Genomic DNA, 27962 nt, shown 5'->3' with positions numbered 1-27962 from the left:
TACACAGGCAAAAATATCTGCCAGACTGCAACCCACATTTAAAGAGACCTTCAAAATTAATACATTCAAGGAATACAGTTAGACATTATAAAATATTTTATTTTAGTTTTTTTTTAAAAATACAACATTCTAAAAAACATTTCCCTATCATCATACTGCCGTAGTGCTGTCTAGACTACATTAATGCCAAGACTTTAGGTACTAAAGAATTAAAATTATCACAAACCAAAATCTCTGAATATAATATAGCAAAAAGCTGGTGGCCAGATGTCACTCTGATTAAACAACATTAGTATCCAGTAGCACTTAAAAGATGCCTAGCAATCTGCAGAATAAAAACTCATCCTAACATCAGACAGATCTGATAATAAGAGTCCTCCAAAATGGATGATTCCAGGATGCTGCCCACCCTCTGTTTATCAGCAAAACCCTTTCCACAGTCTTTTCCTCTGTGTGGCACTTTGTCACTGACCATTAACTGCTGGTAGCACTGGGATGGAGAGGTTTGACTCTTGCCAGTCTGGAGAGCCCAAGCCTTAGGCAGTGAGTAGGTGACTTAACAGGAACACATTTCACAGAGGCATTACTGCTTCCTGAGGGAGCTGGAGACGATTTTGAAACAAAAAGAAGGTATTAGAGGTTTAAAGGGGGAAAAAAGTATCATATGATTGCTGTCTTCTAATCGTTTTCCTAGCAGGACAAAAGAAGCATTCTGAAGAGAGTGCAAAAAGGTCCAAACTACAGAGGCACATGGAAATCACTCACCAGGGATTCCTCCCTCTGGGAGCCAGTGCAGCAGGAATGGTGCACAGGTTAATTACCCAGCCACACACTGCAGCAACACTGGGCAACTGTTCCCTGTGTCCTGGGCATTTTCAGGCACTCCACAGAGAAATACCGAACACAACTCCAATGGGGAAATGAGGACTTGAGAGAAAGGAGCCAAACAGAAAGAACCATGTACAGAAAAGAAGAGCAAATATGAAGAAAAATCAAAGAATCAGGACTCAGCAGCAGCATTCCCAAACACCTTGAGAAAAAAAAGCTGTTAAGCATTTGCTTTATTAGTGCAGCGAAAATATTCCAGCATTTTTTTTAATATTTTTTGTTTAGAACAGATAATAATTTAGCACATGCCAGAAATAAAGAAAGCTCTAAATAAGAGAGAAATGGACATGAAAGGATCTTTTGATTAAGGTCTGATCCACAGTTTGGAAAACATTTTGTAAGCCCCATGCAGATAAAGCAGTCAAGGATAATGCTGTCAATGAAACACAGATATAGCTTTTCTTCCTTTCTCTCTTTTTTGTTTTAAAGAAAATCTCAATAAAATGTATACAGAGGGCAGGCATTTTCCTGGAATAACTTTTTTTTGTTTAATTTTTTTTTAGGAGAGATTGCTAAAAGCTAAAGTCAACTCATGTATGTGTCTAGAACTGCAGCCTCACCCATACCTGGCGGTGTCCATTTAGGCTTTTTGTCTGTGACAGGACTTGATGCATGTAGAGGCCTTCCAGCTCCTTCCAAGGGACTGGACATCACCTTCTGCCTTGGCTCAGAGTTGTGCTCCATTATCCAAGAAGGGGAAACTATAGGTGATGCTGGGATGGAAAAAAATTACTTTAGAAAGATGCTCTTTAGCAGAGAAATCATCATTTAAGATGACAGACCACTGCACAGCAGAAATAATGAGGATGGTACTAGACTGTCCCATCCTGAAGCAGTAAATATTTACAGTCACCTTGCCTGTTAGGGAATGACACAGACATGGATGCAGCTTGCTCTTCCAAATGATGAGAGTCACAGGAAGGAAAGAAGGGAGGCTACCTGCTTTTTAAAATAAGCTTAAACAAAGCCAAAAGTGAAAGCTCCAACACCTGATACTACTCCAGAGTCACTGTTTTGACACAAATCCCAGAAAACAACTGCAAAAATGAACAGAGGATCTTTAAAGAGATGAAACTTTCCTGGACAAGGAGGGCAGAAGGAATTTCTCCTGACATACAAATGCAGAGAAGCAGTGACATTTTGCTGGTTTGGGAGAGAATAAGCTCCAGTGAGTAAATTAAGTGTCAAAGTGCAAATGAGATGTCATGAGTATGAGGGGATAATGCTTCAGTAAAGGGGGAGGTAAGGGAAAATGCAGTCAAAGCAGCACGAATTTCACTAGAAATCCAAACTAAACACACACACATCACATCCAAAGCACATCTAAGGAGAGGGTTTTGGTGGAGAAGAACTTACTGGGTACAGACTCTGGGTCAGAATCAGGACTATGGGCTCTGTCATCACTGTCAACCACCAGTGACTTGTGATGTGCTGCAACTTCGGTCGCTGCTGTCCTTTGCCTCCCATCACCCTCAGGTGCATCATCATCCATAACCTGATTGAGACCTACAAAACAGAAAGTGATTCTATCAGCTCAAATTCACAGTAAATCTATTTTCTTCCTCTAAAATAATTTGGTATTTGAGTGCCCAGAATTCATTTTGGTGATATGAAGTTACACTGTTCAGAAACATATCATTGACACCGTTTTCATGTGCTTCTCATTTTATTTTCTCATTGTCAAATTTATCAACATTTACCTGTAATCAGGCAAACAAAACAAAGACCAAAAATTCACCAATCCACAGCTTTCCTCATTTTAAGACCGGCGCCAAATTCTTAACAAAAGAATTGACACATCCTTCAACCTTTATTTAAGATAAAGACCCTTTTTTCCACATCAACAACAACAAAAAAAAGAAACCAATGGAAACAAAGAAGAGATAAGGTACTTAAATGTTTTTTGTAAAAAGAGTGTGAGAACAACTTACCTAAAAGTTCACTGTCTACACTGCAGTTGGAAAAAGGGGGTCTCCTCTGTGTATTTTCTGATTCAATATTCTTACCTGTTTTAAGATCCAGGGAAAAAAATTAAAAATACTATACAAAAACATATTATAAAAAGTAAAAATAGCAAGAAATTAAAATAGCTGAAGTTTTTATCTGTCTCTAATCCAAGTATATATTTGGAAAATCTTATAGAAGAGTTACTTCTCTCACAGAAAAAAAAAACCCAAGAACATAAGAAAATAGGCAATACCTAGAAACTCTCTCTTGCCATGACATCTTGAAATAAAGTATAGTTTTCAATCTATTTCAGTGTAAAATAAATTCCCATGTTCAAATTCACTGCATATAAATAAAGAGTGTTGCATGGAACTGTAAAGTAACCTTGTTCTTCTGAATTTTGCACTTCTTGGGGATCTGCAGATTTTTCTTTGACAGATAAGGCTAAGGCAACTTCCAAATCTCTTTTATAAAGTTTCTCATCCAAGGATAACCTAGGGAAAAAATGACAACATGTTAAATAATAAAACAATTACACGAGCGTTATAGAACTATTTCTTGCTCAGTGAACTCTTTAAATTCAGGTACTTGTGAAGAGATTAATATTTCAATACATATTTATAGCATATTTTGTTACAAATATTACATTTTGAAATTATTTAGACAAAGCACACACTAACTTTTAAAGCACTTTATACTTTAAAGCATTTTGATTGTAAAACAGTGTATGTGTGCATATATATACATATATATATATACATATATATATATAGATATATAAATATATGAAACTATTAACTGGCATTACTTCAGGGAAAAAAAGTGATTGCATTTGCTTGAAATGCCACACCAAACACAACTCTACTCATAAAAATTAGATTTCTCTTTTTCATTGACATTGATTTTGTTTCTTCCTTTAAATATGTTCTTTCAGAAGAAATCAAACTTGTCTTTATATTTCTCTGGTTTAGGAGTCGCTAGCAAACTCAGAATTTTTAGAGTTATCTGAAGGTGCATTAATACAGCTCAAAATCTTTATTACAGTCATGTATTACTTGTTTTTTCTCAGCTGCTTAAAATTCCTGGGGAAAAGAAACCAAACCCAAGTATTCCTATTGAAATCCAGTTTTACACAGTTGACCACAACATTTCTTACCTCTTACTAAGTGTCTGTGTCTGTGATGGAGTCACTTCTTTGGGCTTTTTTGACTTCTCTTTTTTCTCCTTCTTTGATTCCTTGAGCTGTGTTCTGGATTTTTTGCTTGAAGGTGCAAAGTCTTCATCTGTTGGAAAACAGCAACAAGCTCTCATGAGTTTTCCTATATTCTTAAATTTCATCATTTTCATTGCACACTGGAAATATATCAAGGTAACTTTTTCTGGAAATTAATCATATTTTAAAAGAACACAACAACTATAACTGCACTATCCTTACATGTATTTAAAATGAAAATTCAACAGACCCTCTCTTACATGTTCTTTACGTGAGAGGCAATGACTTCACATTCATGATGTACAAGAACATCCCACTTACCATCATCTTCCAAATCCCCAAACTGAGAATAATCAACAACTTTCTTGTTCCTGTGGCAAAAAAAAAAAAAAAAAAAGTTATCAATCATTTCTGACTGAGCATCTTGATTGGGTAACACTTTTGGGTAGATCATGTTTTACAAGGAGAAAAAGCAATACATGTTCAGGCGGACAGAACCACAGAATCATGGATTATCCATGAGTTGGAAGGGACTCACAAGGATCATCCAGTCCAGCTCCTGGTCCTGCTCAGCTCAGGACTCCCCAACAGTTCTACCCTGTGCATCCCTGAGAGCACTGTCCCAGCACTCCTGGAGCTCTGGCAGCCTTGGGCCGTGATCATTCCCTGTTCCAGTGCTCCACCACCACCCTCTGGGGGAAGAACCTTTTCCTGATATCCACCCAAACCCAGCCCTGGCAAAGCTCCAGCTGTTCCCTGGGCACAGAGAGCAGAGATAAATCTACAACCAACGCAACTGTACACAATTTCTCATTAGGAATAGCTTGTAGATTTTTTTAAAAAACTCCACACCTTTTCTGGACAATCTGTTCAGTCCTCAGTCACTGCACAGGACAGAAGTTCTGCCTCCTGTCCAGGTGGAACCTCCTGGGCTCAGTCCCTGCCCATTCCTCTGGTGCCATCGCTGGGCCCCTGGAGCAGAGCCTGGGCCCTGCTCGGAGCCCTCCCTGCAGGCAGGGACACCCAGGGCTGAGGGCCCCTCTCAGCTGGGGCTCCTCTCCAGGCTGGACAGCCCCAGCTCCCTCAGCCTTTTCCTCCAGAGATGCTCCAGGCCCTAAATCATCTCTGCAGCCTCCACTGGCCCCACTCCAGGAGCTCCCTGTCCCTCCCGGGCTGAGGAGCCCAGAGCTGGACACAGCACTGCAGATGTGCCTCCCAAGGCTGGGCAGAGGGGCAGGATCACTCCCTGACCTGCTGGCACTGCTCTTCCCAGTGCACCCCAGGATTCCATTGGCCTTCTTGTCCCCCAGGGCACTGCTGGCTCATGGACAGCCTGTTGTCCACCAGGACCCCCAGGTCCTTCTCAGCAGAGCTGCTGGCCAGCAGGTCACCCTCAGCCTGTGCTGGTGCATGGAGCTATTCCTTCCCATGTGCAGAAAACTGCACTTGCCTTTGTTGAATTTTAGACACTTCTCTACCTATCTCTGCAACCTGTCCAAGTCCCTCTGAAGGGCTGCACAGCACTCCGGGGTATCAGCCACTCCTCCCAGCTTTGCATCATCTGTGAATTGCTGAGGGGACATCAAACCCTTCTTCCAAATCGTGGATGAGTAATTTAAACAATAACGAGCCCAGTATTACCCCACCTACAGAGCTGCATCCAGCCCTGGGCCCAGCACAGGAAACACAGGGAGCACAAGGAGCCAGGCCAGAGCAGGGACACCAAGGGGATCAGAGGGATGGAGCAGCTGTGCTGGGAGGAAAGGCTGAGGGAAGTGGGATTGTTCAGCCTGGAGAAGAGAAGGCTTTGGGGTGACCTCATTGTGGCCTTGCAGTGCCTGAAGGGAACCCACAGGAAAGATGGAGAGAGACTCTTGACAGGGGCCTGCAGTGACAAGACAAGGGGGAATGGCTTTACACTGACAGAGAGGAGATTTAGATTGAGTATATGGAAAAATTTTTTCCTGTGAGGGCTGGTGAGGCCCTGGCACAGGTTGTCCAGAGAAGCTGTGGCTGCCCCATCCCTGGCAGTGTCCAAGGCCATGCTGGATGAGGTTTGGAGGAATCTGGGATAGTGGAGGCTGTCCCTGCCATGGCAGGGGGTTAGAACTGGATGGTTGTTAAGGTCCCTTCCAACCCAAACCATTCTACGACAGAACCCCGGGGGACACCACTAATGCCAGGCCTCCAACACGGCCCTGTGCCACTGATCCTGACCGCTCCGCTGGAAGGGAAAGGGGCCACTCTGGAATCCCACAGAGGCCCCTAGGGGATCGGGCGAGCCCCCGGTCCCTCAGCCCAGCACACGCACCTCCTGACCGGCCGCGCCATCCCCGCTGCCGCCGGCGCCGCTTGGCGCGCTCGCCACAGGCGCAGCGCCGAAAGTGCCGCTGCGGACGCGCAGCTGCGATGACGGGAGCGGGGAGGCGGAACATCCCGGCTCCCCCTTCCCTGCGGCCCGGTTAACCCGCGGCTGCCCGCCCGGAGCCAGGTGAGCCGGGACGGAGCGGGCCGGGCACGGCCGGGAGGCTCCCGGTGCCCGCGGGCGCTGCCGCTTCCAGCGGAGGGAATGCGGGCACCGGGAGCCGCCCGCGGCGGGGAGGGGGCGGATGGGCTCCTGCAGGCCGTGTCCTGCCGGCTTTGAGCCTGCGATTCCAGGTCCTCTTTGGAACACGGGGTTTGTCCCCAGCTCCCTGTCTATCAGCTTCCTCCCCACCTTCTCGCTGCATCGGGGAGCAGCAGAAAGAACGTAGTCGGGTTTGTGTTTCCCAGGATTTCCCTTTAAATCCCACTCACAGACAGGCCGGGACACCGCCTCGCGTCAATATTGGTTGTCCTGAGATGTTTTTGAAACTGACTTGTTTCTCTGTGTCTAACACATAGGTTTGTTCGCTGAAAAACCCACGCCCCAAAAAAAACCAAAACCAAAACCAAAAAAAAACCACCGAACCCTAAACCCGTGAATTCTGCTGTAGAATTTTTTATTTTTATTGTTTTTTCTTTTCCTCGGGGTGTGGTTTTTAGCACTGGGGAGGGTTCAGCTGAATCAATGTGTCCAGTTTTGTAGGGGATGTTAAAAACAGAGGCATGTTAATGAGCAGAAGAACCCTGTGGAGGGTAAAAATACCAGCAGAGTTATCTCAGCCTGTATTTTCACTCTACACAGCCCCCTTGCATCTCTTTTGGCTTATTTTTACTGCAGGTTACAAAAAGACAAAATGAGCTCTTTCTAAAAATCGTTGCAAACATCTGCTCCCCCACTCCCCAGGCCTTGCACCTGCAGAAAGGAGGAAATAAAATTTCTGTGCACTCTGCACGATTTCAGCTTTTGAGGCATCCATGACAGAAGTCAAGGTGTTTTGTTTAATTTTCTATTTATCAGGATTCCCATCTGCCTTGCTTCTTCTTTTAAGTCAGGAGATTTTGCGCTGTAATTTTTAAGAGCAATTACCCAAGTTTATACATTGACACACTCAAATACATTTTAGAAGCATTTGATATTTTGTAAGCTGGTATTTATGCTTCAGTTCCAGATGCATGTGTTTGGAAGTCAAAACTGAGTATCTATGAAAATTTGGGGGGGTTAAGTATTTTTGGCTGTTAATTATTAACAAAGCCATGGCTTTTCATCACCATTTTTTACTTATGAGTTTACAAAAATGTAATTCTTGTTACTTTCATTTCTGTTGCAGGAAACAAACTAAAAAGGATGAAGCCTAATAAAGGAAAGACTTTAACTAGAGAGAGAGACTATGTGTACAAATTCAGTGCTGGAAATGAACATTTTGTGCTTACGGTGCCTCTCAAATTCCCTGTGCAAGAGAATATCAGTCATTTACATGGACGTCTGATGGTTCTGCACAACCTGCCATGCTTTATAGAAAATGGTATGAATTGGTTTCTTAAATTAATCTCATGTATCCTTGTCCACAAGTATCTTACAGCTTGCTCTAAGAAGCCAAAAGAACAGTGTTTTACTTGAACAGTGTTTACAAAATTGGTTTTTAAACAGCAAAACATCAGAGAAAATTATTGTCAGTGCTAGCAAGGAAAAGGTTTTCAGGTGAAAAACTGTACTTACAGGTTTCCTGGGTTATTGTTCATGTGTTCTGTTGATGGACCATTTCTTCTTGTTGTAATAGACCTGAAGCAATCTCTTAGTAAATTTGTAGAAGAGGAAACTATAAAAGATTATGACAGAGAAGCTGAGGTGGCTCTGGAAGCAGTGAAATCAGGAAAAGTAGACATCAACCAGCTGGCAGATACTTGGGCTAAAGCTTATAAAGAGGTAAGATTAAGGCTGAAGAGTAAATATTCAAGGCTTGCTTTGTGAGAATATGTGTATGTGTGCAATCACAACTGTGAGGATGAAATATTACACTAAAAATCACCGCCATTCTTGCAGGTTTTTCTTTTTATCTGAAAGTGAGCATCAAGTCTTCATTCTACAAGTTCTTAGTCAAGTTTTTCTTAAATTTAATAGAGCTGAAAGGTAGAAAATGGAGAGGCAAAACATGGTGATTTGTTCCTTCAACAGTTGATACTCAAACAAAACATAGGCATAAGGCTCATAGTGGCTTAGAAATAAAGCAAGAGGTAATGAAGTGACACTCCTATCCTAAAACTCAGTAACAGTAATTAAGGCTAGAAGGAGAAAGCATATAGTTGAGAGAGACTTTTCAGTTCATTTTTTGGGTTCATATTATTTAGGAAGGATTATTTAGGAGGCTTTAGTTGGAATAATGTCTCCAGGTTCACATGGGATCTTAAAAATAGTGGAGTACAGAAGAACTGGAGGACTCCTAGTGAAAAGAAAAAATTAATTAAAACCTGCAGTATTTGAAGAAAGGTTTATAGGAATTGAATTTGCTTCTCATGAAATATAGAAAAATGTGAAAAATTCTATTAGAAGTTTGCAAAACTGGCATTCTTGGGCTGTTCTCTGTTAAATAAAAATAGCCTTTCTTAAATCAGTTTTGTTGATGGAATTCTTAGTGACATCAGCAGTTAGTCATCCTCACTAGCAAAGCATTTTTGTTTGCACAGCTGGTGTTCTGGGCTTATCTAAAATTCATCAGGTGCAAGTATTATTGTGGATATTGCTGTTCTTTCCCAGCTGGTGTTGTGTGAAAATTGGTAATTCCTTACTGTAGTCCAAGCCTTAATGATTCTGACTTTAGTTGCTTTGAAAGAGAAAGAATGGGAGAGGAGAAAATTGAAAGCTAAAGTAGAATGACAGGAAGCTAAAATTAGGGAAGATAATTTATGTATGGTACAGGCTGTGTGTGGGCCCCCATGGTTTTACCCACCATTAATGAGGGATCTTTAGATGTCCTAAGAGGAATCTTATCCTTTAAAATCTCCTACCTTTTCTTTAGACAACATTAGAACATGCCAAACCTGAAGAAACCAGCTGGGATGAAGATTTTGCAGATGTTTATCATGATCTGATCCATTCTCCAGCTTCTGAAATGCTGTTAAACCTGGAACACAATTATTTTGTTAGCATTTCAGAATTAATAAGTGAAAGGGACGTGGAGCTGAAAAAGCTACGTGAAAGGTATTACTTTTTTTATTATTTAGATTCTCCTTTCTTTTGTTAGATAGGGTTACATGCCACTGGGTGTGTAAACTCATAGGACAACGTGTGTCGCTTGTATTTGTCTGTGTAAACCCCAAGTCAGACAACACTTGGCTGGCACAAGAGTATTTAGAGCAAGGGGGAATGGCTTCAAACTGAAAGAGTGAAAATTTAGATTGGATATTAGGAAAAAATTCTTTACTCAGGGTGTGGTGAGGCCCTGGTACAGGTTGCCCAGAGAAGCTGTGGCTGCCTCATCCCTAGAGGTGTCCAAGGCCAGGTTGGATGGGGCTCTAAGCAACCTGGTCAGGTGGAAGGTGTCCCTGCCTATGGCAGGGGTTGGAATGAAATGAACATTCATGTCCTTTCCAGCCCAAACCATTCCATGATTCTATGATGTCATTAGGGTCAGCTACCTTGGTAGCCTTCTATTATTTTCAGTGGCTGAGGAGAACGTAAGTTTTGATTTCCAGAAAGCGTTGAGTTTGTGTAGGCACACAGTTTGTGGTAGTTGGGAGTGGAGCTGTGGAGCCTCATCCCCAGTGGCTACAGCTGTGAAAAGCAGGTGAACAGCAGTGAAGGCAATGAGCCATGGAGTGCCCTGGTGTGCTGATCACCAAAGGGAACAGAGGGCACACAGGTGCAATTCATGTAAGGTGAGGGGTGTCAAAGGTTGGGCTGAAGGACAAGATGGGCAGATGTTTGTAATTTTCTGAAGTGATGTTACTCTGCATGGGTTGAAGCTTTCTGAAATGGTATGGTGGCACTCTGTGTATCATGGTCGTCTTGACTGCAACATATGCTGTGACAAGTTTGAGTCCAGAGTTCTGGAATAAGCTTGCATAGCTGCAGGTGACTCCTTTATCCACAAGAGGGAACATGTTGAGTGTGGGTTTTTCTTTTGTGTCAACATAATTCCAGTAGGTCTGGTTTAGCATTCTGAGTAGCAATATTCCTCTTGAGCTGTGTGTGTTTAAGCTTGTATTAGACAGTGCATTATCTCTTCGTGCTATGGTTTCTAATGGACTAAATTGTATGTATTTCTGGTTTGAGGGTCAATGTCACCAGTAAGGTGTTAGCAAATCTTTTTGCTGCTATTGCTTCCTCTCAAGAGTGCATACAGAAGAAAGAGCAGTGTTGTTGTAGAGCACAGGTGTAATGTAGCTGTGTATCAATTCGCTTGGAATTTATCACATCCCTATGTTGGTGGCAGCTGAGCCTGTCCCAGATGGTGCAAATGATGTTCTGTTTACACAGGGGCTGACTGACCTGGCCCTTAAGGCCAGTTTGTTTTGTGGATTTTCATTGCTAAATCTGTGATTGTTCATTCTGTCAGTAACAAACAACCAAGTTTGTTGTTTTATCGCAGCAAAGGGTGTTCTGCTGCCAGTCTTCTGAAATCTGTTTGCTTCTCTTTCAGGCAAGGAGCTGAAATGGATAAGGTGATGCAGGAGCTTGGGAAGTCACTGACTGACCAGGATGTGAATTCCTTAGCAGCTCAGCATTTTGAGTCACAGCAGGTAACTAGAATATGCCATGCATATAATAACCTTAAAAAGAACATCCACACCACTCAAATTATCACTGCTCTGCTGTCAGGATCTGGAGAACAAATGGACCAATGAATTAAAACAGACCACTGCTATCCAGAAGCAGGAATATCAGGAGTGGGTGATAAAGCTTCATCAGGACCTAAAGAATCCCAACAACAGCTCAGTCAGGTATTTAATTCCTCTGTGATGCTGAATTTCAGCTGAAATAGTTCAAAGTATTTGCATTTACATAATCTCCTAAATAGGGTACTATAGTCCTATTTATTATGATATGATAATATCTATAAATAATTTGCTTAGGATAATCAAAGGCAAATACACCATCATAAAGAAATATGTATAATTTCAGGAATTTCTTCATTGTGTGATATTACAACATCTCTGTACCAGGAAGTGTTGTAATGCACTAAAGTACAGCTTGACATGAGTGGAATTCCCTCCTGTTTTGCCTTCCTCTCCTATATCTGTCTTTAACACTGTTTCACAAACCTTTCTGTTACCACCCAAGCATGTTCTGGAGAATAATGGTACTTTAAAAAAATGGTAACAATGGTTTGAATTAACAAGCCTCTTTTCTCTTTCTGTATGTATGTCACTGGACAGCTAAAAAATGGAATTTTTTAGCATGAATGCTTGTGGAGAGAATTGAATGAGAAGCTTTCCCCTGTTTGAGGAAATGGCAGGGAAATTAGAATTTGTAAATTGGGTGGGATCCTTATTCTTTATCACTAGGACATTGCTGCTTGGCAGTTGAAATCAGTAGAATTGCTTGCAAGATTTATAAGAGATTTTTGGAGGTGAGGCACTTTGAAAACAGAAACTTCTCACTAGTGCCGAAACAAATTGGATGCTGTCCTTTCATGTATTAGAAACAGTATTTGTTGTATCACTACCAGACAGTTGAATTTAGGGAAAATATTAAAACTGATATCTGAAATGTTTCCTGGGAGTTTGAACACTGTGGAACATTTGATAAGGTGGTTTTTAATCTCCCATTTTGTGTGGGAAGAAGAAAAGAAATGCTTTAGTTAATAACTTCCTTAATAAGATTTTGGCTGCTGTAAATAGGTTGAAGAGAATTCTTTTTGTTTTCCTTTTATTCCTACATTCTTACTATGTTATAACTAGGTATTGTGACTTATTTTTAATTCTCAGTCTTGGAATGCTTTACTAATGGGCCAAGTAATGTAAATCTAACAGTGAAGTTTCCTCTTCCTGCTTCCAGGAAGGCAAAGGTGAAACCTCATGAATGAAGCTCATGCTCATAAGTTTGGTCTCCTGGTTTCCACAGACCAGCTGAGAAAACTTGGGATAACTTTCCCAAAGTTGTTGGTCTTGAATAAAAATTAGGATTAACTTTTTGGTACTTTTCTTATTATTTTAGTGATGAAATTAAAGTTCAGCCCAGCCAGCTGAGGGAATCTGTGGAAGGAAATGGGAGAATCTATGAAGAGCAAAGGCTTTTAGAAGAAAGCTTTACTATTCATTTAGGTAAGTGGAGTAAACCAAATAACAGCTGCTAATAAATAATGTACCCAAGGCACGTATTATTTACACTACTTAACTCTCAATGTGTATAATCCATAGTTTGGAGTTGTTTTGTGTTTGTTCTTTACATGTGTAAGAGAACAGCATAAACTGTATTAAGCAATGTCTGAAATAGGTGGAAACCTTAATGGAAAACATTCTAGAAGTAAATTTTTATCCATTTTCTTTGGGTGACTCATGTGAAAAAGCACAGCAACAACAAAGTATATTGCCCAAAAATGATGCTTTGACTTTTCTTACATTTGGTAGAAAAATGTGTTTACGAAATTCACTTCCTGTGATCAGTTGACAGCAGAATAGATACTTGCAATTTGTATTTTTGTTTGTGCAGTAGAGTCTTCTTGAGCTGTTTTCACCATGTTATGTTGTGCAGGAGTAGTTTAGGTCACTTAAAAAATTGTCAGCAAAGGTGTCAGCCAGAGGAGATTTGATACAAATTTGCAAAAGAGCAGAAAAGTTCAAAGGCAAGGTTCACTCTATTACTATATAGGTAAAACACAGAGAGGAAAATTGGATTATGATGAAATATAAAATGATTTAGCCAGAGATGGGCACCAACAATCCTTCCCAGTATCACAAACTTGGGAATTTGCAAGCTCTGAGAGGCATCCGTCAGAGGGAGATGCTGGTGCAGCCTGCTGTGGTGCAGGAAAGCTCCAAGGACATCCCTTAGGACCCGTGGTCCATAGGGTCATGAGATGATTGCCTTGAGTCATTTGGAAAATGTTCGTCCTCAGGTTGAATTGCTGGAGTTTCCAAAACTCCAGCAGCAATGGTGCTTGTTCCCCTTGAACCATGGGTCAGGTAGGGGATGTTTCCAGGCTGTCAGGGGCTGACTGATGATCTCTTCCTCTCCATGCAGCTCCCGCTTCAGCAGCAGTTCCTGGGATGGCCCAGGGAAGCCTCAGTGCCCAGCTGATTGCACAAATGCAAAGGCCTAGCAGGAGTTCCTGAGCTTGTGCAGTGGTTCTGGGGAGGGTGGGGAAGGATACACCACCACACATCAGTAGTTCATCCCTAACCCTGCAGTATTCCTTCAGGAAGAATTGCTTCACAGAAAGGGTTGGAAGGGTCTGCCCAGGGAGGTTTGGTGTCCAAGGAATGCCTGGACATGGTACTCAGTAGGCTGGTGACAGGGTGGGGATTGGGCACAGGTTGGTCTTGATTTTGAAAGGCGGTTCCAAGCTTAATAATTCTGTGATTCTGCAGTGGGAACAAGGCTCATTTCAGGCACGGGCAAGCCTCACTTAGTGAAAACACTGTGTTTTTATTGCTACTTTGTGAATTGCTGATGTGTCTGTAAAACTGAATGAGTGGCTGAGAACGTCCTCTGGGTGTTACTGGTTACAGCTCCCTTCCAGATCTTTAGGGAAGCAGTTTTGTGCCCTTGCATTTCAATCTGAGTCTTGAGTTTAGACTTCCACTGGGACTGAGCCACGTGTGCTCTGTGCAGGGGCTCAGCTGAAGACCATGCACAACCTGAGGCTGCTGAGAGCTGATATGCTGGATTTCTGCAAACACAAGCGCAATCAGCGCAGTGGGGTGAAGCTGCACAGGCTTCAGACTGCCATGTCCCTCTACTCAACTTCCCTCTGTGGCCTGGTGTTACTGGTGGATAACAGGATCAGCTCATACAGTGGAATCAAAAGAGGTGAGCCTTCTAGTGGGAGGTATCATGTCAGGGAAAATGAATAAAATAATAAATTAGAATAAAATTTGGCTGTTTTCTCTCATGGAAAAATATTCTTTGTAAAATTAAAATTCAGTGGAGGCACTCATGTTTTGCACATGTATTGCAAAAGGGTTACAAATGAAAAAAGAGATATGGATGAGGATGGGGGATAGTGTTGTGCTGTTCTCTCTCATCTCTTCCCTACATTTTGTGTCAAAGTAACAAACAATATTGAAGAGGACCCTTCAATATTGATTTAGACAAATTTATTATATGAGTTTCTAACTCTTTAATACCAGATTATCACACTGAAACATATTTTCAAAAATGAAAAAGAAATATGCCCAGATTTTAAAGGGATAGGTAAATATATAAAAATGCCATGTCCTTTTGATACTGTGAATTCTGTTAAAGGTAAAGAATAGGAATATGACTTCCCTACTCCTGGAAAGTTTGATTAATAGCCATTTTAAGTGCATGTCTTTTGAGTAAGTGAGCATTATGATGGTGTTTTCTATCAAGGTTAACCAAAGAAACTTCTCTTTATTCCTGGTTGACTCTCCCACTTCTGTCTTGAAGTTTAATATCAAAAGATTTGCAGGCACACTGGTTTTGGTAATTGGGAGTGGGGCTGTGGCTGAGCCTCATCCCCAGTGGCTACAGCTGTGCAGGACAGGGGACCAGCACAGAAGGTGATGAACCATGGAGTGCCCAGGTGTGCTGATCAATCACCAGAGGGAACAGAGGGCATACAGGTGCAGTGCATGGGCATGAGTGGTATAGAAGGTTGGGCTGAAGAACAAAAAGGTGGATGCTTGCACCCTTCTGACGGGATCAGGTGTTACTCTGTTATGGGCTGATGCTTAAAGCCTTTGGAAATTGTAGGGTGGTATTCTGTGTATCCTGGCTGTCTTGACTGTGACATATGCTGCTACAAATACACTTGGAATGTCTTTTTTTGACTATTACTTGCCATTATTCTTGCATGCCATTAAAAAAAAAAATGCACAGTGGTGCTTGATATTTCCTGGAAACAGTTGGAGTTGCTAGGAAGAAGGAGAGGGAAGTGAACCAGGAAAAACTGCAATTGCATTTGTTGATTGCTGTTCATGGTTTCCAAGTAATTTAATTGTAACAGTATTTTGTTCTTGTACTTATTTTGCAGGTACTTTTTAAAGTGTTTAAGTATTTAAATGAATAACAAAAGGAGAGTATCTGGTTTTACGCTAAATTTTAGGCAATGAGAGAAGACAGAAATTTAAATAATGCCATTAAACACAAAATTGTATCTTGTAGCCACCAACTAAATCCTGTAGCCACAGTAGAGGGGAAAGTATTGGGACCATGTCACAATCTGTCAAATATAATCCTCAATGAATTTTGGAAGAGGAGTTCAGTAGGGCTTTATTTGGAGAGTTTGCCTTTATAGCTGGATTTACTTGATCAGTAGAGTAGAATTACATAAGGTTACTGAGCACAACCTCAGGACATGCATTTCAATCTTATTTTTTTCCTAGATTTCGCAACCGTTTGCCAAGAATGCACGGATTTCCATTTTCCTGGAATCCAAGAACAACTTGAAATTGTCCAGAAGGTTGTACTTAAGGCCAGAGCACAGCGTAGCAGCAAGACAAAAAGACACCACGGTCAGTGACAACCAAAATTACCCTCCTTGAAATAGAACAGTGGTCAGAGGGATGTTTGTGGGCAGGGCAGAGTCGATGCCACTCTTCTGCAGTTATTTCATCTGTAAAATGGAATGTTTGGGCTCATCAAGAAACTGTGTGAAATTCATAGAGAATGTGATGTTTGGGTGGTGTCTTTGCTGCTCCTTTAAAATGAATCAACATATAAAAGTCCCATTTTAACAGCATGTGAAGTACATCAGGCCATTCTGCTTTCCTGAACTGCTGGTAGCAGCACAAACTTTATCTGTCTTTACCTTTTTATTGCCATTTACATTTAAACCTTTAAAAATTGCAGAAAAAGGAGTTTACTACTTTTTCCCCCTTCCTTTAAAGTGAATGCTGAAAACCAGAAAAGAAATTGACTAAATGTGTATTTAGCTTTCTTGTGCTGGCCAAAGCTTTGGGAATGGTTTTCCTTACATTTGTGTTTGCAAATGGCTGGGAAATGCTCTGACCACATGGTGTTTAGGCAGTGCAGTTGTACATCATGTAACTTTGTTTTCCCTCCAGAGAGCTACTTATGTGATTTAAATGCATCCAGAACATGAACAAATATGAGTACACAATAAAAACAAGTTCCCTTGAGAATCTACATATTGCTGCATCTCAAGGGAAATGGTGAAAGCTGGTTTTATGCTCCTGATTTATGTAAATCTCTTAGGAATAAAATTGTTTTAATTTATTACATTATTGAAAGAGTAATAGCAAGATACTATGTGGTCGTGGGGGCAACTTCCAAAGTTTCATGTTATGTCTGAGAATATTGTTTGCTTTTGTCCAAGTGAAGAAATATCATGGGATGGTAAGTAAGAAGGGCTGGAATTTGAGGTAGGATTCAGTTTGGGATGTGTTGAAGACAGTGAAAACTCTTCTACCCATCCCCCTTGCATTTTGGGGACTTTATGGTAACTTCATGGTCAAAATTCAAGCCAGATATCAGTACATGAACCTTGTCATGCCCAAGTGTAATTAATAGAGGATATGATTAATATTTGTTCCATGTGTTCATATACAGAAAACAAAATCAGTGGGAACGAAGATAAATTAAAGAATATCGAACGAAACCAGTCGAACATTTTGCCGGGTGAGTTGTGTGGCCCCCTCTTCCTCAAGCAAACTGTGTTTTATACATCCACATTTTTAGCTCTAAAGTCAGAACATAAATTTTAAACTGAACCCAAGCTGACCTCAATCAGAGGAGAAGGATGTTCCTGTGGCTGAGGCAGAGAACTGGGTGTCAGGACATCTGGTTTCTATTCCCAGCTTTGCCACTGCATCACATGGTGTGGGGCAAATCACTCCTCTTTGCCTAAAATTTCCTTTTGGAATTTGAGGGTGAAAAAAAAAGAACTCTCAGAATCTTGGGGGAAAGGTGAAACTTCAATACTAGCTGCTAATTTTATTTTTAAAAATGGCTATATGTATATTACTGCTGTGGTACAGAAAAGCAGTTTTGAGTGGATTTTTTAACTTTCAGAAATCCCTCTCTTAGGGGAAGTATCTTCTGTGTATATTGTGTTGTTTAGTAAGGAAAGCTGCTGTTGAATTTGAAGATGAATATGCAGTTAGGGGAGGAGTTAAGTCCATACAACCCATGGTTGAGTGAGGGCTTATTAAAATTGATTTCATGACTGTCTTAAATATTTTTAGTGGGAGTGGATTGTAAATCAACTTGGACCAGGTAAATCCAGGTGTCTTGTAGCAGTGACTTGTGTTACTGCTTGTAGATGGTCACAGCTGGGGATTCCTGCCTCCTTTGCAGTTATCCAGAAGGAGTACAGACCCATTCTGCAGCTGTTCCAGTTCAAAGAAAGCATCTTAACTTCGGTGGCCAGTGGGAATAGGTTTGAAGGAAGATGTTTATTTGTTGACTGAAACAGTGGGGGCATTGCACACCTGCTTTTCCCTTTACTGTACTGTAGACTTTAGATCTCCAGTGCAAAGGAGCAAGGGAGAGACCTGGATTTCACTGCCTCTCACCTTTGATAAATGAATACTAAATCTAAAAATATCCCCAACGAGATGTCTTGGTTCCTTTTTTCAAACAACTCTGTAACTCACCTTCCCACTACTCTGACTTATTTTAAATTCTAATGGTCACTGATCCCTTTGTGTTCCAGTGCCATATCTCAGTTGTTACATAACCCACTATCTTTTTCCACAGGCTCTGTGCATCCTTTATTTGAACCCATCCTTTTTTGGCCTTTCCGCCTCCCACATCTGTCTGCAATTCCGTGCTTGCATTGTGTATTTTGAGTATTGCACCTCCTCTGGGTTTGTTTTTCTGTTTTGTGCTATATAGAGATCATATCCTGTACTGGCACTGTTATGGTTCATTACACCATGTGGCCATGATGCCAGTGGAACCCATCAAAGCAGGAGAGAGAGTGTGGGATGGATGTAAAACAGTGACAGTCCAAGAGATTTTAGATCTCCTGTGTATGTCCTCATCTCTGCTGTATATTTGTATTGGCCTTTTATCTTTGTTACACTTCCAAACAATTGGATTTCAGTACAGATCACTACCATGATTTCTTCCCTTGCTGCTTTGCCTTATTGTGCAGGAGAGTTCTACATCACAAGGCACTCAAACCTCTCAGAAATCCATGTTGCCTTTCACCTGTGCGTGGATGACAATGTCAGGTCTGTGAACGTGACCGCCCGGGACCCGGCCATCATGGGGCTCAGGAACATCCTCAAGGTCTGCTGCACACATGACATCACCACCATCAGCATTCCCCTCCTGCTGGTGCATGAAATGTCAGAAGTAAGTAAATGGAAACATTTGGGCTGGTTTTGTATCCTTGGATTTTTACAGATGGTGTGTTTCATGCTGATATAGGCCAAATGGGATGGTTTTTCTCACTCACAGGCCTCTGCCATACCACATGGTAGTTGTATCTACATGGTGACCCAAATTAAGGAGCCATGTTTTTAATAGACCAATTAAAAACATCTCAGCCATCTGAATCACTCAAAGTTTTTATTCCCACCCCTCCTTTTGGGCAATTCACTTCCTAGATCCATCTCACTGCAGTGTAGTCCCATCTTCTATTAATACTTGTACCACAACTGGAAGCTCTTGCTCAGAAACTCTACCTTCAGAGTTGCTGATGCAGTAATGATTCCAGATCCCCTCTTTTAATTACCATTAGCTGTAAACATTAAAACTAACTTTTGGGAGCAGCAGAACTGGCAAAGCTTGGCTTAGAGTTCTGTAAATCTAAACATTACCTTCTGTAAGTCTTCTGCCACCTCAGCCCTACACAGGAGCAACTAAATTTCACCTTCACTTTGACCTGTTTCCTCCTTCACTGCCTAATTTCTGTCCCTGTTTCCTCTCTAAGTCCCCTCAAATACTGGCTGGGCAAGAGGCAGCATATTGCTGATGCTCTGTGTTCTTACTTACTGTACTGAGTTTTGTGTTTTCTTCTGTAGTGGGACTCTGCTGTAGGGCTTGTCTCTCAATCAGCTGTAACATTTCTCAGTGCACAGCAATTTAAAACTATTGACAGCTTCTTTTCTCTGTCACACCTGGCTCACAGAGAAGAAAAGAGGTGGGAAGGCAGGGGAAGAAGGGCAGGGAGTACAGCCATATGCCTCCTATCCTGAAGAGCTGGAAAGTCTATAAACCTAAAGAAATGAGAAAAGGAAGATAATTCTGTCATCCATGCAAGGGTATCAGTAATAATTACAGTCTGTTGGAGAGGTTTCTTTTTTACATAACCCTTTGATTTTTCACTTTTAGATTCAATGTTGCCTTTCCTTTGTGGAAAGTGGCTGACTCACAGCAAGATAAATGCTCACCAGTGGATTACCTTTAACAGTGACAGGTTTTATAATAGAATTTACTGGAACATGGAGTAGAAGTCATCCTTTTTTGCAGGATCAGGGTCTATTATAATGAAAAGCAAGCAGTGAAAAAGATAAAAAGACACAATAATGAAGCTTCTAAAGGATGTGTTTCCATACATAAAAGTAGACTTTTAGGAACAGATTAGATTATTTATGAAATTTTTCATTTATTGTACTGAGACCTTTCTTTGGGCACAAATCAACATGGGCAAGTAATCAACATGCAGGACAGCAACCTGGGTCTCTCATGGGAGCCAGTTGCTGTGTTTCAGAAATTTATTAAATATATCAATCTTTTTCTTAATCAAGGTGCCACCTGATTATGGTCTTCTGGTTTTTGTTTCCTTTAAACCTGCTTAGTTTTAGCTTCCGTTTGCATATCTGTATTTTAAACTACAGATCACATGACCAAGTGTTCAGTGCACCTTGAAATGTGTGAAACTGAAGAATTATCTTCTTGCCTAGTGCTGGATTCTTAAAAGGTCCCAGTGAAACAATTTACCTTTTGTATTAAGCTGTTAAGTCTTAGCAGAGTAAGCAGAAGGTGAGCTGGATGGTAACTGTGTGTTTAGGCACAAGTGCTTTGTATGACTTGCATTAGCAGCTTGCTTATTACAGTGCTTGGCAGCTGGCTGACCTGCTTTGAAACACACAAATCTGTAACTCCTTGTTGAGGGAAAAGTGAGTAATGACAGATTTCTGAAAGTTACCCTGAACTCAGTGCCTTTGGCAGCCACAGTTCTGACTCTGCATTTACCACCCACAGAAGAACATTTTTGTGAGGTGGTTAACCAGGAGCCCAGCTGCAGAGATGTTTCCATGCTTCCCTGGGACAGGCATTCATTAGAAGTGTTCTCTGTGCTTTTTCCAAAGGTTTTCTCCTAATGTAGATGGAAGAGTGGTGTTTATAGCCTCACAGAAGTAATTACAGTATCACAGACTGCTTTGGGTTGGAAGAGACCTTAAGCTCGTCCTGTCCCATCACCTGCCAGGCATAGGGACACCTTCCACTCTCCCAGGTTGCTCCAAACTCCATCCAACCTTTCCTGGAATACTTCCAAGGATGGAGAAGCCACAGCTTCTTCAGGCAACCTGTGCCAGGGCCTCACCACCATCCGATCAAAACCTGCTCTCTGTCAGTTTGACTGTATTGATCTCAAAGAAGCCATTAGATTTCATTGTTATTTCTATGAAAAAAAAAATAAATCAAGAGTTCTGTTTTCCTTTGTTTTTCTTATGGCAAGAACAACCAAAACACATCTCTCTGGTCTGATGATTAAATTAAATAAAGGAAGGAAACTGGATTTGATACCTGAGAAAGGCAAAAGCAGGCAAGTTTGATTTCAGGCCAAGTGAGGTGTTACTGATCACTGGAATCTGCCATTAACTGGGGAATGAAATGGCTCTAACAGCAAGGCATTGCTAAAAATGCCAGAGGTGGCACCCTCCCTTGGTAGCTTCAATGTTGCTGTTGTCCGCACAGCAACAGTGACAAAAATGTGACTCTTCAGTGAGCTCAGTCCAGTTGTCTCTATTAGCATAAATTAAGACAAAATTGTTTTTCAAAAAAGTAGAAATTAAAGGAGTGTAAGCTGTGTAACAAATATTTATGAACATGGTTTATGTCCACAGAGAGGTTATGATGGGTGATTGACCTCAAATGTTTCTCATCTGAGTTTCCTGCCTTTCAATTTTTATCTCCTCATCCAGTCTTTAGGATTTGCACAGATGCACTGTGAGTTAAACACCTTGCTAATTCTTACTGAAATTACCCACTGAAGTTTAGTTTGAAATATTTTTCCACATGATGTGTGTAGACTTCACTGTTTTACTTACTTGATTATGACATGGCTCTGCAAAGGCCCGAGCCCTAAGCAGCCCTGTGTAGTGAGCTGTCATAAATTAAATGAAAATAAAATCCAAAGGATTGCAGCATATCTTTCTCACCGTGAAAAATATGGGAAAGACCAATGAAGCTGGTCTCTCCTCTGCTCCCTTTTTTTCTAAATGAGTCAAAAAAATCTTAATTTGTCAAAATGGTTGCATCTTAAAAAGAGTTGAAGTGTCTCTGCTAGTGAAAAATACCCGAAGTTCCAGGTGTTTTGGTTTTTTTTAACTTTCTTGAATACTGTTATACAAAACTCCCTCTAAGAGATTGGCTGATTGCTTTTTTGCTTTCTGATGTCCTTCTCTGTATTTTGCATTGTTGCTTAGCTGATCCTCCATTTCCACACCAGAGAAAACTCCTGGTGATGTGGTGAATTCATGAGAACTTTGGTGTGTGAAGATGGATTAGAATTGAATCACTGCTATGTCATTTTCAGTTCTTGTGGCTTGCATGGAGCAACATTCTGTTATCTCCTTGGATGCCCACAAAATTTAATCTCTCTGTTCCTCTAAAATAGTCCAAGGAATGGTGTCATATCCTGCTGTGTTGATCAGTCTGTTTAAGGCTCAGTTCCCATCACTGATTGCTCAAGGTGCTCCTGAGAGAGAATGTTCTTAGTTACTTGTTTTTTACTAAGCCAAAGCTGTGATCAAAACCAGCTATAAACCTTACTTGTGACACAAAGCACACATGAGCAGATGAGTTTTAATAAACACCAAGTGTTGCTTCCAGAATGCTTAAAAATTTAAAAAGTCAAAAGGCAACCACAACAAAAGTACAAACCCAAACTTGTCCATCACTGTTCTGTCTGATTAATGTGGTGTATACCCTAAAAGCAGCATGTGATTTATATAATGAAAGATTTATGAAAAGATATTTCAAACTTACCCAGTTTTTAACATACAGTGTATTTTGGGGGATTGCAGATCCTCCCACCTGAGGAGGAACTTTGGCTTTCAGTAGTTGTTTAATGAAGCCATACATCCAGTTTATCAGTTGTGTTATCACTGAGCATTCTTAGATAAGCTTGCCTCTCAAATAACTTTCTTTAATCCTGAAATTAGGCTTTCTGATAACAACAGATTGCACTGTGTTTGACATTGCAAAATAGAGACTGGCTTTAGTGAATAGAAAAATATGTAAAGCTTAAGTTTGAAAAGGTACTTGGAATGATAAATCAGTTTCCACATCTATATTCCTGTATTCAGAGTAGGAAGTGCTCATCTTCATGTTGAGGATTACAGCAGAAACAAACAGATATTGTTTTCTTCTTCCTGAGAAGTGTTTGCAGTGAGTCATTCTGTCTCTGATGGAGTTACATCATCATGGTGTAATTGGCTTTCTAGCATACAGCCAAAAAAATGTTTCATGAACTTTAATCTTAAATTATTTAGCCCAGTGCTTGTAGCCATATCTTAAACCACTGTGGTTTTCATGTCATGTTTTGCTATTTAAGTTTAGGTAAGGATTTGCTGGCTGTTGCTATCTGAAACTCCTTCATTAGATGCAGATGATTTGTTTGTTCTCACTCTTACCATAACTGCATCTAAAGGAGGAAGGGCTTCTTCCAGTTCCAGTATTAGAGGGAAGGTTTTACTGAAGGTTGTGGGTATGCCAAGAAATATTAAACAAAATCAAGAACAGTTAGAAGTCATCATTGTGCTTTTAAGATGTAGTCAGGAGCCTGCCTTTGATTTGCTGAAGCATGAACCTGATAATTATCAGTTCAATTTTTGACTTTTTCTGGAGCTCCACAGGGGAATTGAACAGCTCAGTTTCCAGTGGGTTTGACAGCATTTTTATTCAACATATCAGTTTAAAAATGTTTAATATTGTTCTGACACTGGCTCTCCTAGCAATAAGTAGTGGTGCTTTTATGGTCTCCTGAAAAGTGTGTACACCTGCCTAGAATGTTCGGAAGGCAAGGTCCTAAATCCTGCTTGAAAATTATGTTCTAGGGCAAAAAATGTATTGCTTTTAATAACTTCCCTGCTATTCTTGCTGTTTAGATTTGTGGGGCATTGAGGCTTTTTATTTCTTCATTTAGGAGATGACCATTCCGTGGTGCCTGAAGAGGGCAGAGCTCGTGTTCAAGTGTGTCAAAGGTAGGGGAGTGGAGTCCCAGTGGGATCTGGGGAGCCAGTCCAGAGCAGGGACATGAATTCATTAAAGGGCTGGAACAGCTCTGCTGGGTGGAAAGGCTGAGGGAATTGGGATTGTTCAGCCTGGAAAAGAGAAGGCTTTGGGGTGACCTCATTGTGGCCTTGCAGTGCCTGAAGGCAACCCATAGCAAAGATGGAGAAGAGACTCTTGACAAGGGCCTGGAATGACAAGACAAGGGGGAATGGCTTCACACTGACAGCAGGTTTAGGTGGGGTATTAGGAAAAAATAGTCCTCACAACTCAGCATGGTTTTCTGTCTTTCCATGTGGTGTTTTTACTTTCTGCATTTTTTGTGCTGCACTTAAATAGTTGAATCAGTCACTTTCTTTCAACCACCTGCTTCAGGAACCTCTTCCTGTAGTAATTGACCTTTAGTAGTTCACAATGGATATATCATCTATATCATCCACTTCTATTAAACAAGTATTTTTCTGAGTGTCCTTATTTGCCACAAGAGGATTCCTGTGGCCTTTGGTAGTTCATTACTTGAGCAATAAATGAGTGCTGAGCTTTATCCCTATAGAATCATGGAATTGTTTGGGTTGGAAGGCACCTTAAAGATTTCAACCCCCTGCCATGGGCAAGGACACCTTCCGCTATCCCAGGGTGCTCAGAGCCCCATCCAGCCTGGCCTTGGACATTGCCAGGGATGCAGGGGCAGCCACAGCTTCTCTGGGCACCCTGTGCCAGGGCCTCAGCACCCTCACAGGGAACAATTTCTTCCTCTTATTTAATCTAAACCTGCTCTCTGTCAGTGTGAAGACATTCCCCCTTGTCCTGTCACTCGAGGCCCTTGTCAAGAGTCTCTCTCCATCTTTCCTGTGGGCTCCCTTCAGGCACTGCAAGGCCACAATGAGGTCACCCCCCTTTCACAGTGAAAGGAAGCCACGGAAAGAACTCCTGGCACACTGTTTGGAGAAACCCTCACTTCTGCTGTGCATCACTGTGCTGCACAGGAGGACTGATAATTCTGTCCTCAGTGTAGGTATTCTGCAGAACTCATCATTAGATTTTTCTACATTTCATTCAGATTGCCCAGGTCTGATTTAAAGGCAGTTGAGGGCATCTCTAATTAAGGCAGTTCACACTCTACTTGTGTGTGAAAGCTCCCTCACTGCCTGCTCATGCTGTAACTGCTGGGGAGTGTTGCACAGGTAATCCAGACTGTGCCAATGCTGGTTTTTTTAGGTTTCATGATGGAAATGGCCTCGTGGGATGGAGGAATTTCTCGGACTGTACAATTCCTGGTACCACAGGTAGGTGAAATCGAAGTCATATCCAACCTAGGAGCCTGCTGGTAAAACGTCACATAACAGCAGATCTACTTGTGAATTTTTTGCTCTTGCCTGCCTCTTTTGAGTGAGTTTAAATTAATCTATCTGGTTTTGTTTCCTTGCCTCTAAAAGAGGAGTAAGGGTGGGTTTATATTTTTGAATACCCAGTAGTATTTTCTGAGATGATACTAAAATTTCAATCTGGGAAATTCACCTTTACAAGTAGTGAATGCATCACCTTTGAAAAAGGTGCTTTTTTTTCTGTTAATTACTTAATTACATTTTTCTGTTAATTACTCCAATGGTCTGACCTTGTGTTACAAGACTTGCATTGTTTATTAGTCATACTGTCTAACAGCATGGAAAGCTGCAATGCAGAAAGTTCAGTCGTGCTTTCACCAAAAAAAAAAAAAAAATTACTCCAGGTATTTGAAGTTAGTTCTGATTTAGATTCTGAAATTATTTAATTTGGAGTTCTAGCTGATCTTCAGAAACAGGAAGATATCCAAAGATAGCCAGCATGAAGTTTGTTCTAAAAAGCAGTGAAAATAGAGTTAATGTTAGGAAAGGAGTAACATGTATTTCTTGACAAATTAAAAGTTGCTGAGCAAGGAGGAAGCTACAAATAAATTCCAAATTTGAAGCTAGTCTTGAAATGCAAGGAGCAGGAGTCCTGTAGATAACAAGCAGCACTGTCCTGCCTATGCTTGGCAGAAGTAATCAATCCCTGGAACAAGAAATCTGCTGGAAATGGTTATGTGGGCATGTCACATAAATATACAGCAAATATTTTTAGGTCAGTCTTTTAATTGAATTCAGTCAGATTATAACACAGCTTGAAAATTATTTTTGTTGGCTTCTGAACAGCAGCAATTCTCTTAAATACCAAGAAACAAAGTTGAGAGAGACTTAATTCTTCCTAACTACAAAAAGACAAAGCTTACCTGTGTGTTGGTTTTTTTCCCCCAGACAATTTCAGAGGAAATGTTCTACCAGCTGAGTAACATGCTGCCACAGATCTTCAGAGTGTCCTCCACACTGACTCTGACCTCCAAGCACTGATTTCTGTGGGGCACTAACCTGTATCCTATTGGCAGAGGATGAGATTTCAGAGATTGAGGACTAGGATGTCTCTTTCCTGTGGACTCATGACTCCAAAGTGACATTTGTTGTAATTTCAAGAATTGTGTTGTAATAAAAGATAAATGTTGTCTGTTCTTGGCTGGTAGCAGCTGATTTTGGCCTCTTGTTTTGTTTCAGCACAGGATTGATGATGAATTCCTCACCTTTACCTGAAAAACATTCATTATAACTTGTAAGAAATCTACATAAATATATAGCTGATTCTCATACACAGGTAGTAGCAGTAAGAGCATATGCTAGGAATGGGGTCCTCTGCCTTCTACAAACATTTGCTGAATTGTCTTAGTGACTTAGAAGAATATGGAGCACATCAGAATAACCCATGGAATTTGTCATAGTGACCGTGGAATAAAATGTATTACTGCCTCATTTTACTGCTGCAAAATGAAAGACTTGAATCAAACATTTACCCTGTTGCATTTTGTAGATTGTGGAGGTGTTTAAAAAAATTAATATATACTTGTGACAATAATTAGGAATTTTGAAGTATAGATCTTCCTTTTTTTGTTAATACTTTTGGCTTTATTTTCAGTCTTCACATTGAGAAGTTTATCATATGAACAACTTTATAGAATAAACACTGAAGTCTTCTGGACACTGTTATACAGATAAAATTTGCTGCTTATTAACATTTTATGACTAATCAAAAATTCCAGGGAGACAGCTCAAGATGCAGCTATGAAATTTCTTGGGACAAATTTAAATCCACTCAAAAAACCTGAACTGAACAACTCCTGCATCCCAGTGATGGGGGATAAGGGGGACCCTGGGAACTGCTTTTCCCCTGTCATGGACAATCTTGGAACTCAGCTGTGGACTCAGGAGCTGGAAGCAGCTTTTCCATGGACACAGGGAAAGTCCTGTCAGGAACTGGGATTCTTGGGATTGCTGGAAGCGCTGGGCTCACAGCAAAGCAGCTGTGGGGGTGAAGGTTCCAGGTAGTGGGATTTCCAAATCCACAGTCCTGCTCTGTGGCAATCATGGGGATCCTGGCAGACCTGGCTTTGAATCAGAAACTTCTTCCTATGTACTGCTGAAATTCTGCCCTGGAAACTAGAGAACCTGGAAGCCAATTAAAACTCAAATTATTTTCTGTCTTCACAGTGATTTTTTAAAATGTTATTTAGCTTAATAAAGGGAAAGATTGAAAAGCTCTGATTTGGGGAAGCTGCATAATTTAGAATTCTCACAGAGTACCAAAGGAATATTCACCATTTCATGATGATTGTAAAGTCACTGTGTAATTAACAGACTCAGCTTAGTATTTTTATCAAGTCTTGCATGCTGCAGGAAGCCATGTAAGTGACCCAGCAAACATCTCTTGCTGAACTGTCAAATACTTTCTTTTCATCTGCCAGCAGCTTCTAAAGAAGAGTCATGCAAGTAACGTGACCTAATTTGGTGTTCTAGAAAAGAAGGATGTAAATTCCTCCAGAAGGAGCTGGATTAATCCTGTTACAGCTCATTTTACATTGCTGGCCTTAAACTGAAATCAAACTCTGGTCCCAGAAAAGCAAGTGCTCTAACACTATTCTGTCTGGGAAAGGTG

General features: G+C 41.0%; 2 protein-coding genes across 7 annotated transcripts; one reads left to right on the top strand and one right to left on the bottom strand.

Moving 5' to 3' along the window:
* Positions 1-78: 78 nt before the first annotated feature.
* RAD51AP1 (RAD51 associated protein 1) lies at positions 79-6473 on the bottom strand. 3 transcript variants are annotated; one of them, XR_011678524.1, is made up of 9 exons: positions 6360-6473; positions 4370-4419; positions 3992-4118; positions 3220-3329; positions 2820-2894; positions 2245-2394; positions 1455-1601; positions 766-927; positions 464-602 (listed from the first exon to the last, which is right to left on the bottom strand). XR_011678524.1 is itself a non-coding variant. In XM_071422520.1 (8 exons), exons 1-8 carry the CDS (start codon positions 6377-6379, stop codon positions 818-820), a joined length of 789 nt encoding a protein of 262 aa, XP_071278621.1. In that variant the 5' UTR covers positions 6380-6473; the 3' UTR covers positions 79-817. The 3 variants fall into 3 exon arrangements, 2 of the variants coding, with proteins under 2 accessions (XP_071278621.1, XP_071278620.1); XM_071422520.1 differs by having other exon boundaries at positions 79-927; XM_071422519.1 differs by lacking the exon at positions 766-927 and having other exon boundaries at positions 79-602.
* FERRY3 (FERRY endosomal RAB5 effector complex subunit 3) lies at positions 6384-27520 on the top strand. 4 transcript variants are annotated; one of them, XM_071422517.1, is made up of 15 exons: positions 6437-6539; positions 6932-7007; positions 7741-7935; positions 8191-8336; positions 9427-9608; positions 11050-11149; positions 11229-11350; positions 12567-12673; positions 14184-14381; positions 15920-16048; positions 17106-17174; positions 18655-18857; positions 23881-23938; positions 25185-25252; positions 26240-27520. In XM_071422517.1, the coding sequence occupies exons 3-15, from the start codon at positions 7758-7760 to the stop codon at positions 26330-26332; spliced, it is 1653 nt and encodes a 550-aa protein (XP_071278618.1). In that variant the 5' UTR covers positions 6437-6539; positions 6932-7007; positions 7741-7757; the 3' UTR covers positions 26333-27520. The 4 variants fall into 4 exon arrangements, with proteins under 4 accessions (XP_071278617.1, XP_071278618.1, XP_071278615.1 ...); XM_071422516.1 differs by lacking the exon at positions 6932-7007 and having other exon boundaries at positions 6384-6539; XM_071422514.1 differs by lacking the exons at positions 6437-6539; positions 6932-7007 and adding an exon at positions 6570-6706.
* The last annotated feature ends 442 nt before the right edge of the window (positions 27521-27962 follow it).

Source organism: Agelaius tricolor, unplaced genomic scaffold (genome assembly GCF_023055355.1).
Source record: "Agelaius tricolor isolate 1412-34295 unplaced genomic scaffold, bAgeTri1.0.p SCAF_3, whole genome shotgun sequence".
Taxonomy (NCBI): Eukaryota; Metazoa; Chordata; class Aves; order Passeriformes; family Icteridae; genus Agelaius; species Agelaius tricolor.
The sequence above is the reverse complement of the archived record's forward strand: the minus strand, read 5'-3'. Positions and strand labels throughout refer to the sequence as shown.